This window comes from Macrosteles quadrilineatus, unplaced genomic scaffold, assembly GCF_028750875.1.
Source record: "Macrosteles quadrilineatus isolate MER2022 unplaced genomic scaffold, UCM_ALF_1.0 Scaffold_5__1_contigs__length_97177068, whole genome shotgun sequence".
Classification (NCBI taxonomy): Eukaryota; Metazoa; Arthropoda; class Insecta; order Hemiptera; family Cicadellidae; genus Macrosteles; species Macrosteles quadrilineatus.
The window spans coordinates 69,312,219-69,323,559 of record NW_026542598.1 but is presented as its reverse complement, the minus strand read 5'-3'; the positions used below and the strand labels follow the sequence as shown (position 1 = coordinate 69,323,559).

Sequence of the window (11,341 nt, the reverse complement as noted above, 5' to 3'; positions counted from 1 at the left end):
GGAAGGAGGGAAAAAGGGATGGAATATGGAAAAAAAGGAAAAAGATATGGAAGATGGGAAAAAGGGATGGAAGGAGGGAAAAAGGGATGGATGATGGGAAATAAGGGATGAAAGATGGGAAAAAGGGAAAAGGGATGGAAGGAGGGAAAAAAGGGATGGAAGATGGGAAAAAAAGGAAAAAAGGAAAAATTAATGGAAGATGGGAAAAGGGATGGAAAAAGGGAAAAAGGGATTTAAGATGGGGAAAAGAGATGGAAGATGGGAAAAAGGGTTGGAGGAGGGAAAGAGGGATGGAAGATAGGAAAAGAAGGGAAAAAGGAATGGATGATGGAAAATAAGGGATGGAAGATGGAAAAAACGGGAAAACGGATGGAAGGAGGAAAAAAAGGGAAAAAAGGAAAAAAAGACGGAAGATGGGAAAAAGGGACGGAAAAAGGGATGGAAGATGGGAAAAAGGGATGGAAGATCGGACAAAGGGATGGAAAATAAGAAAAAAAGGGAAAAAGGGATGGAAGATGGGAAAAAGGGAAAAGGGATGGAAGGAGGTAAAAAAAGGGAAAAAAGATGGAAAATGGGAAAAAAGGAAAAGGGATGGAAGGAGGGAAAAAGGGATGGAAGATGGGGAAAAGGGGAAAAAGAGATGGAAAATGGGAAAAAGGGATGGAAAATGGGAAAAAGGGAGGAAACATGAAAAAGAAAGGGAAAAAGGGAAAAGGGATGGGAGATGGAAAAAAGGGATGAAGGGAGGGGGAAAAGGGATGGAAAATTGGGAAAAAAGGGAAAACGGGATTGAAGATGGGGAAAAAGGGGAAAAAGAGATGGAAGATGGGACAAAGGGATGGAAAATGGGAAAAAGGGATGGGAGATGGGAAAAAGGGATGGAAGGAGGGGAAAACGGGATGGAAGGAGGGAAAAAAGGGATGGAAGACGGGACAAAGGGATGGAAGATGGGAAAAAAAGGGAAAAAGGGATAGATGATGGGAAATAAGGGATGGAAGATGGGAAAAAAGGGAAAAGGGATGGAAGATGGGGAAAAAAAGGATGGAAGATGGGGAAAAAGGGATGGAAGATGGGAAAAAAGGGAAAAAGAGATGGAAGAAAAAAAATTGAAAATAGGAAAACGGGATGGAAAAAGGGAAAAAGAGATGGAAGATGGGACAAAGGGATGGGAAAAAAGGAAAAATGGATGGAAGATGCGACAAAAGGGATGGAAAATGGGACAAAGGGAAAAAAAGGGATGGACAATGGGAAAAAGGGATGGAAGGAGGGAAAAAAAGGGATGGAAGACGGGACAAAGGGATGGAAGGAGGGAAAAAAAGGGATGGAAGACGGGACAAAGGGATGGAACATGGGAAAAAAGGGGAAAAGGGATGGATGATGGGAAATAAGGGATAAAAGATGGGAAAAAAGGAAAAGGGATGGAAGGAGGGAAAAAAGGAATGGAAGACGGGGAAAAAAAAGGGGAAAAGGAATGGAAGATGGGAAAAAAAGGAAAAATGAAAAATTAATGGAAGATGGGAAAAAGGGATGGAAAAAGGGAAAAAAAGGGATGGACAATGGGAAAAAGGGATGGAAGGAGGGAGAAAAAGGGATGGAAGACGGGACAAAGGGATGGAACATGGGAAAAAAGGGGAAAAGGGATGGATGATGGGAAATAAGGGATGGAAGATGGGAAAAAAGGGAAAAGGGATGGAAAATGGGAAAAAAGGGAAAAGAGATGGAAGATGGGAAAAAGGGATGGAAGATGGGAAAAAAGGGAAAAAGAGATGGAAGATGGGAAAAAGGGATGGAAGGAGGGAAAAAGGGATGGAAAAAGGGAAAAAAAGGGATGGAAGATGGGACAAAAGGATGGAAAAAGGGAAAAAAAGGAATGGAAGATGGGACAAAAGGATGGAAAAAGGGAAAAAAGGGATGGAATATGGAAAAAAAGGGAAAAAGAGATGGAAGATGGGAAAAGGGATGGAAGGAGGGAAAAAGGGATGGATGATGGGAAATAAGGGATGAAAGATGGGAAAAAGGGAAAAGGGATGGAAGGAGGGGAAAAAGGGATGGAAGATGGGAAAAAAGGAAAAATTAATGGAAGATGGGAAAAAGGGATGGAAAAAGGGAAAAAGGGATGGAAGATGGGGAAAAGAGATGGAAGATGGGAAAAAGGGTTGGAGGAGGGAAAGAGGGATGGAAGATAGGAAAAGAAGGGAAAAAGGAATGGATGATGGGAAATAAGGGATGGAAGATGGAAAAAACGGGAAAAGGGATGGAAGATGGGAAAAAGGAAAAAAGAGATGAAAGATGGGAAAAAGGGATGGAAGGAGGGAAAAAGGGATGGAAAAAGGGGAAAAAAAGGGATGGAAGATGGGACAAAAGGATGGAAAAAGGGAAAAAAGGGATGGAAGATGGGACAAAGGGATGGAAAATGGGAAAAAAGGGGAAAAAGGGATGTACAATGGGAAAAAGGGGAAAAAAAGGAGGGAAAAAGGGATGGAAGACAGGAAAAAGGGAAAAAGGGATGGGAAATGGGGAAAAGAGAAAAAGGGATGGAAAATGGAAAAAGGGGAAAAGGGATGGAAGATGGGAAAAGAGGATGAAAGATGGGAAAAAGGGAAAAGGGATGGAAGGAGGGAAAAAAGGGATGGAAGATGGGAAAAAAAGGAAAAAAGGAAAAATTAATGGAAGATGGGAAAAAGGGATGGAAAAAGGGAAAAAGGGATGGAAGATGGGGAAAAGAGATGGAAGATGGGAAAAAGGGTTGGAGGAGGGAAAGAGGGATGGAAGATAGGAAAAGAAGGGAAAAAGGAATGGATGATGGGAAATAAGGGATGGAAGATGGAAAAAACGGGAAAAGGGATGGAAGATGGGAAAAAAAGGGAAAAGGGATGGAAGATGGGAAAAAAGGGAAAAAGAGATGGAAGATGGGAAAAAGGGATGGAAGGAGGGAAAAAGGGATGGAAGATGGGACAAAAGGATGGAAAAAGGGAAAAAGGGATGGAAGATGAGAAAAAGGGATGGAAGATGGGAAAAAAGGGAAACAGGGATGGAAGATGGGAAAAAGGGATGAAAAATGGGAAAAAAGGGAAAAAAGGGATGGACAATGGCAAAAAGGGATGCAAGACGGGACAAAGGGATGGAAGATGGGAAAAAGGGAAATGGGATTGAAGATGGGGAAAAAAGGGAAAAAGAGATGGAAGATGGGACAAAGGGATGGAAAATGGGAAAAGGGAAAAAAGGGATGGACAATGGGAAAAAGGGATGGAAGGAGGGAAAAAATGGAAAATGGGAAAACGGGGAAAAGGGATGGAAGGAAGGAAAAAAGGGATGGCAGACGGGACAAAGGGATGGAAGATGGGAAAAAGGGAAAAAGGGATGGGAAATGGGAAAAAGGGATGGAAAATGGGTAAAAAGGGAAAAAAGGGATGGACAATGGCAAAAAGGGATGGAAGACGGGACAAAGGGATGGAAGATGGGAAAAAGGGAAAAGGGATGGAAGATGGGAAAAAAGGGGAAAAGGGATGAAAGATGGGAAAAAGGGATGGAAGATGGGGAAAAAGGGAAAAGGGATGGAAAATGGGAAAAAGGGATGGAAGGAGGAAAAAAAAGGGAAAAAGGGATGGATGATGGGAAAAAGGGATTAAAGGAGGGAAAAAGGGATGGATGATGGGAAAAAGGTATGGAAGGAGGGAAAAGGGATGGAAGATGGGAAAACGGGAAAAAGGGGTGGAAGTAGGGAAAAAGGGTAAAAAGGGATGGAAAATGGGAAAAAGGGAAATGGGATGGAAGAAGGGGAAAAAGGGAAATAATGTAAAATGGGAAAAAAGGAAAAAAATGGAAAATGGGAAAACGGGGAAAAGGGATGGAAAAAGGGAAAAAGGGTAAAAAGGGATGGAAAATGGGAAAAAGGGAAACGGGATTGAAGGAGGGAAAAAAGGGAAAAGGGATGGAAGAAGGGAAAAAAGGGGAAAAAATGGAAAATGGGAAAACGGGAAAAAGGGATGGAAGGAGGGAAAAGGGTAAGAAGGGAAAAAGGGATTGAAAATGGGAAAAGGGAAAAAGGGATGGAAATGGGAAAAAGGGAAAAGGGATGGAAGATTGGAAAAGGGGAAAAGGGATGGAAGGAGGGAAAAAGGGATGGAAAATAGGAAAAAGGGAAAAAGAGATGGAAAGAGGGAAAAAGGGTAAAAAGGGATAGAAGATGGGAAAAAAGGGAAAAGGGATGGAAAATGGGAAAAGGGGAAAAAGGGATGGAAGGAGGGAAAGGGTAAAAAGGGAAAAAGGGATTTTAATATTTTTTTTATTTCAAATTTATACAATTATTCTATATTTTTGTTTTTGAGTAGTTAAATTGTCTCTAGAAAGTAGTACATATAATTAGGTCTGTGTTTCAGTTTGGACCTCTTATCAAGCTACATAGAGGGTAGCAGTTGCTGAAATGCAAACATGGTGCTTCTAAAGCAAATGTCCACAAAGGTTAATCAGAATTTCCATTGAACTACGCGAATGGCCTGGAGAAGTTTCATTAGCACTACAATTGCTGCAAAACTGAGTCTGTAAAACAAAAAGTCTGACCTCAGTCTGAAGAAGTACTGTAATTTGTAGTTTCGTACCCTGTCTTGTAATTCATTTATCATCGTCTTAAACAAATTCTGAATAAGAAAAATATATATTGAAAGAATAAGAATGTTAAGTACTGATGCAGTATATAGTAAGAGAATATTTAAGTATATTTTTCAATTCTGCATACGTCTAATGTCTATGGATCTCAGCATAAGAAATCACTTTGGCATTGCAAAAACCATTGAACATCATGTAGTATCGTAGGTTTAATCCTTAATATGATTTTGTGGGGACAATTGTAGGATATTATTAAGCTGAAACTCCCTATTTGACATTTGGCCTCAACATAAAGATGTTCGCTCAGATATACCGATGACGCACTACAAAGTGCGCTGAGTAGATTAGGCTAAATGAGGCTAAATTACATCAGAATGAAGTCTTGATGAATCCCAAATCAATCTCAAATCAATAATTATGGTAATTATGATTAAAAAAAGATTTTATTATTAGGATACAGAGTTAAATTTTTTTTAAATAGCACCATACTGTGAAGATGTTTAAATAGACCATAATATTTTGTATTATGTTTCGAAAAGGTTTTGTTTATCGACTGTAAGTGACAGTTCAATCTTAATAAACTATTTCAATAATTTTTTTATATTTAATCATTTATTTAACGTTAAATATAATTTAGCAAATTTATTTTGGTAATTGAAAAGTATTAATTAACAAACATGCCAATATGGTAGGTAAACATGGTATACAAAGTTTCTGGGTAAAATAAACATTATGTGCAAACTCACTTTGAGTGGACCTTATATAAATGCCTTTAATTATTGGAATTATTCCAGTCATTAAAATAATGTATATTTAAAAGCTGTTTTTGCTTGTTTAGTTCTTGAAAATATTTTAAAAGGTGTTTTGGTAAATTTTATTAATAAATTTTTTTTCAATGGAGTGATAATTTTAACATAGTAATGCAATGTCATTTTTATATTTAATTAAATACTGTAATATCTAAAAATAATGTATATTGCTTGTATTTCGTATTGTAAAAAACGCATAAATATGGGAAACCAATAAAAGAGGGTTTTAAACTTTGGTTAAAAACATTTATCAATATGAGTATAATTGTTGTTTGGGAAAACCAACATCTGGCTAAGATTCAATTACAATCTGTTTGTTTAGTTTTCAGCCACCCATTGTTTTTAAATCCATACGGTCCGGTTTATTATAAACATTTTCATACCGTATTTTGCACTATTATATGCATTCACCTTAAACATATTGCTGTTTTCTATATTAATTTTAAATACGCTCAAATGTGTATGAAATCGAAAAAAAAACTTTTAAAAGGGGGTTTTTCACTGATTGAAGTTAAAGTTCTTTGTAACCTGTCAAGTTAAATATCTCGTTACATTGCACGATAGGCTTTTTGCTATGTATTAATGTCATTCTACTTCATGATTCATGCATTTTCGCCAAGAATACGATGCTGTATTGTTATTAGAAATGAAAATATACACCCGTAAAGTAGTAGACTAAAACAACAACCAAACTAATCCTTTAAATTGCATACACCTTGTAATCTATATTAATCATCAATAACCATTACTTTTTAACTAATATGAAAAACCATTTATAAAAATAATTACAACAAATAGAATTTAGAAAAATTGTTCTCTGTGACCATTTTTTAAACTTGCCTTTTCAATTTAGTTATCAGAATTGAAAAGATTTTCTTTAATCCATTATTTACTTGCTTTACCACATTATTTTTTTACTTTACAACTGTGTGATGTACCAATAAGGTTCAAGGATTGAGAAAAGAAGGGGAATTGTATGATTCATGATTCAACTTATCAGCTGATAATGACCAATTCAATAGTTGATCTGTCGTCTTCCGCTGGAAACACACACATTCTTTCCTTTCCCTAAAATTGAACTAAATGATTTGCTAGCCTGTTAGCTAAGACTGTTGCAGATTGGGGTTTTGAAAATGTCATGCAGTTAGTTATATTGAAATAAACCACATAAAAGTAAGGACTTAAACAGTTTGTAATAATATTTTACAACCTTATTCAAAGAATCGTTTCGAGAGAATTATATGTGTCCTTTTATTGACTATCCTTCACTGCGCATAATAATATGTTAAGAGATACTTTAATTTTGTTTGTTTTGATTTAAATTTTGTAAGTGAACTGTGCCAATATATTCAGTATTTGTCTATTTTTGTACCTGATACAGTACTTAGAGTAAGACTACTGCTAGCAGTATACAATATTCCCTGAGAAAATCGTCCTATACAGAAAGATTGTAGGTTACGATGTATAACAAACGTTATTCACAAACTATTGAAGGTAAATTAGTGTAAGCAACTCGCCTAATTATATTTTATGACACTCTTAGAAGTGATTAAGGCACTTGCCAAGGCTAGTGCCTTAAACTGTTTACTTCAGTCGTAAGGCTATGTTTACGCGATCGTTGCGTAAACTACAATATGTTTTATATATACAGGGTTAATTATTGGTGGAAAGCTCTGGGACACCCTGTACGTCTATTTCACAGTTTCACATACACGCAGTGTGATTACACGAATATAGCTGATTATAATTGTGGTTATAGTGTGATTGGCGACTGATGGGGCTTGGTGTGGTTGTGGCTGCAGTGACATGTATGGGATTTCCCTCTTTTATCAGATATCAAGAACCTAAGAGAAAGCAACCGTTGTAAAATTCGAACTATGACAATATTTTCTTCGTAAATTTTGCTAATAGATTTAACACTTCATTGGTGTTTTAATATCAATAAGAATTGTTTTTAATGTTTTTGTTCTACTTACTTAATGGAAAACTTTAATGTTATATAAACCAAGGTTATGTGAAAGCTACTGTCATTTTTAGTACAAGAAGAAAAGTAATATTAACGTTGATATTTGAGTTGGAAATTTTTTAACTTAGTTGTGCCCTACACCAACGTATTTTAGATCTAATATTAATGATCTAAATTTGGCTAACTTAGAAGCTATAAGTTAAATTTCATAGTAAAAACTTTTGTATTTATTTCCATTGTAAACTGTTGTCTTCGTTGTACACTACAAAACGAAAGTTGGGCAGTGCACTGTTGGTCTGAATCGACTTGTAATTGATATATAGTCTAAAAACCCGTTCACAAACCAATTTTGACAGTTATGATGTTAGTAACATACTTTGGCGACGTCAAATAAATCTAATAATCACCAAAGTAACGTTACTGGGTATAAATATTAACCTTTTCTTAATATTGAAATTCAATTTTGAGCAATAGCTTGTCCTCTACTATGTACTATGATAAGACAACCAAACAGTATAGCACAAACCGGAAAAAGATATCATAAAGCGAAGGAAAATATCCACATCTGCGCACTTTAAACATTACTAAATATGATTTACATACGATATTATGCGTCAGATTGTGCATAAAATAAAGGTCTACTTCGACTACACAAAGTCAACAATGATATGAAGTATCTACGACGGTAAAAATTATATTTATATAAACTATAACTAAACGTTTTCACGGTAAATAATTATTTAGTTTAAACTATACACACTTAGATGTAATAGATGAATACATTTATTAATAAACTACGTTGAAACACAACACAAAACATGTATTATATTGGCCACCTCGGGCAAAACCAATTGCTTTTGGTTGGTAGCGTGATCAAAATTGCAACAGTAAAGTCCAGAGCCGCAGGGCACGTTAATGAAACCTTACATTTGCTGATTGTCAGAAACATGCCCGGTAGGTGTAAATAAACCAACAGGAAACGACGCATTCAACTCAATTAATATTTTGTTTAAATGCAACAAAAAATCATTTTAACATAAATGAAACCTGAAACAACTCCCAGTTTATAAAGAATTTTCCATCCAAGATTTGCTTTCAGTTTTCACTTTTTTTGTAGACAATTATATATGTTTTGAAAGTAGCTAAGATTAGTTACAATATTTTATATTACCTTTTCAAATACATTAATAAACGGTCGTAATAGGAGTTAGGTTCATGGAAAGTACAAGACAATGCAACTAAAGGTACTGTTCTGCTAGAATCAGCATAGCAGATGCCATTGTAAATTGGACTATCAACTAATGTCATAATGTTTAAACTAGGGTAAGTAAAAAAAAATCTAGTTGTTTTATTTATTAGTCCCAAATTTTATCCTGTATTTTGTGTGAAAGCACAAACGACAACTAAGCAATGGCAGTACAAAGGTAAACATTAAATAATAAGCATCGTTTCAAAGAATCCGTGAGTTACTCAAGTGTTTACACAATGTGTAGGAAGAAAGGCTTTTGAAATCATTAGCGTTGATTTGTACCACAAAAAAGGCTTAATGAAGATGTTAGCAAACTCTTTCAACCTTTGGGAATATTATTTCTTGTAATTAAAATTAATGAATATGGCCAAGCTTTTTAACTGTAAAAGGAATCTTTATGAAGTATGCTTCGTTTATGCGTTACCTATATAACCTAGTTTGTGTATAATTGAGAACCCTGACTTGTCTTATATGAAATTAAATTATTGTAACGGAAAGGATATATTAGTTTACTAAACATGCTGTTTATTTAATATACATTTTTTGGATTGAAGATTAACTTATCAGTCTTAAGCTTATCGGGGACTGGTAAATAATGTACAAAATGGCATACATGTCTTACATTTTAAACACTCGATTTCCACGCCGTGTAATTCTCTCAAAGCAATATCCGCAGTACAGGGAAGGCCTTATATTGTTAGACAGTGACTGTGTATTTGCGGCTGTTAGGTTAGATTTAACAAGCGACATTTCTAAAGACCCATCGCTGTATGAACACTCCTCAAACCTTCCAGTTTGTGTTTCTATGTGTGATGGTAGGACGACTTTAATTTTTGGGAAAGAATGAAATTTAACAATAAACTTAAAAATTCATATTGTAAATGATTTTCAATCAATCAAACAATTGTAGAAGTATCAGTTACAGCAGTTGGTTGTGTAAAGTAGATTGCTGAGTGTAAGCAGTTTTGTGCTGCTTCTTGCATTCAGTAGGTTCAATACCCAACAAATTGCTGATTATGGCCTTACCCTCTCTCTTTGCAGCCAAATTGAAAGTACCATCGGTGGTAGACCTTTCACCAATAATCCACTCTTCCTTAGGAACCAGCGCCGGCTGGCCAAGGTAAGGCCGTTATACTCTTTTAATATTTTTGGACTTAGAGCACAGATAGATTTGAAATACTAATAAAGACACTTAATACTTGTCATATTAAATTCATACTTTTAATAACACAGAGTTATTTGAAATAATATATATAAATTTATCAATTTCTATTGCCTCTTTGGTTGAATAGTTATTTTGAGAATAATAACATAAACAATTATTTTTGATTGAAAATCATATTTTGTCATTTAGTATTTGCCATTCATTGTTCTTGATATAATATCTATATTCTATTTTTCCCTTTATCTCTGTAATTATTAAAACTACTTGTGTTGAGAATATAATATAGAATTTTGTATAATCGAATCTCGAGTACCTTTCTTTGTGCTCACTGCCAAGCGAGCTCACCCCCCACAATATATTATATAATAATAAACATCATTTAAAAGAATTAACACATAAAAACTAACCGTTACATATGTAATGAATCTGACTGTTAAAACATTCTTGTTTGGGACTTTGTATGTTAAACTCTTTCGGGATACATGTTAGGTAAAATTTTTGGGGTTCAGGAAAATTGAGGAAAACATTTTTATTAAAGGCCGGTTTAATTTAATTAATTTTGTTCAAAACATTAAGTATTTGTTTGTGTTATATCTAAATGTGGATGGCTTTCTAGTTTGACTGGTTTGATATAAGGACGTACGCAATAAATATATGTTTACAATTCATATCAGCCAATTGATCTAGAAACACATTATACGTAGTTTCCAAAGTTGTAAATGTGATTGAGGAACTTATAGATTTTTTAGGTAGTAATGCATTTTGTCTATAAATAATAATAAAGCGTGTAAATTCTGCTTGGTTACGCTCTGAGGGGAAGGAATGCAGCCTCGATATTGGAAATCGCCGAGGATATCCTTTCAGCGGAAACGATGGCTTCTTATTAGACCTAACTCTTGATAAGCCCCTCTTTAAGCTTTTCCATTATAACACAACTTCTTGTTCATGCTATTAAAATATCAGTTGATTTAAAAATGACAAAAATAAGGCTTACATAAAGAAAGCATTGTGGTGCAAATTTGTTTTCATTTTACAGTATTTTTCATCAAATATGTGTTTTACTGTTTTACAAAGTTATTCACAAAACGTGTTTAAACTGTATGACTATAAGAGAATAGACAGCGCTGCAAATGCAACTCTTAACTAACCTTCGTAACATTTAGTAGATCTCAAACAATAAGCTGGAACTGTTTCCAGTTGTGATATCTCAGTAGCTTTTATCCTCAATCCAAAATAATAATCCATCTTGTTAGTTAAGACTTGTAAGCATGTTTCCTCTAGAAATATGGCCATTATATATTATTTTTAATTCAGTGGTAGCTTCAAAAATATATTTGATAGCAAAATGGATTAATCTAATTAATTAATTATTTATTTAAATCTTATAAATTAATAAATTGTATTAAAATTTATACATTTTAAAATAGTAGTTTTTGTTTTTAAAATTATATTTTGAGTTTGACAAATAATTTAGATGTATATAATGCAGTTTTAGACATTATCAAACTTTATCGAAAAAATAAAATAAAATAATTTTTCAACCATAA

General features: G+C 34.5%; 3 protein-coding genes across 3 annotated transcripts; all 3 read left to right on the top strand.

The window, feature by feature from the left end:
• The first annotated feature begins 1,661 nt into the window (after nucleotides 1-1,661).
• Nucleotides 1,662-1,997, top strand: LOC128995683 (nucleolar protein 58-like). Its single transcript, XM_054420701.1, has one exon. It carries the CDS (start codon nucleotides 1,662-1,664, stop codon nucleotides 1,995-1,997), a length of 336 nt encoding a protein of 111 aa, XP_054276676.1.
• Nucleotides 1,998-2,083: 86 nt separating this feature from the next.
• On the top strand, nucleotides 2,084-2,776 carry LOC128995682 (cylicin-2-like). Its single transcript, XM_054420700.1, has one exon. The coding sequence runs from the start codon at nucleotides 2,084-2,086 to the stop codon at nucleotides 2,774-2,776; it is 693 nt and encodes a 230-aa protein (XP_054276675.1).
• Nucleotides 2,777-3,088: 312 nt separating this feature from the next.
• Nucleotides 3,089-3,652, top strand: LOC128995681 (high mobility group nucleosome-binding domain-containing protein 5-like). Its single transcript, XM_054420699.1, has one exon. It carries the CDS (start codon nucleotides 3,089-3,091, stop codon nucleotides 3,650-3,652), a length of 564 nt encoding a protein of 187 aa, XP_054276674.1.
• The last annotated feature ends 7,689 nt before the right edge of the window (nucleotides 3,653-11,341 follow it).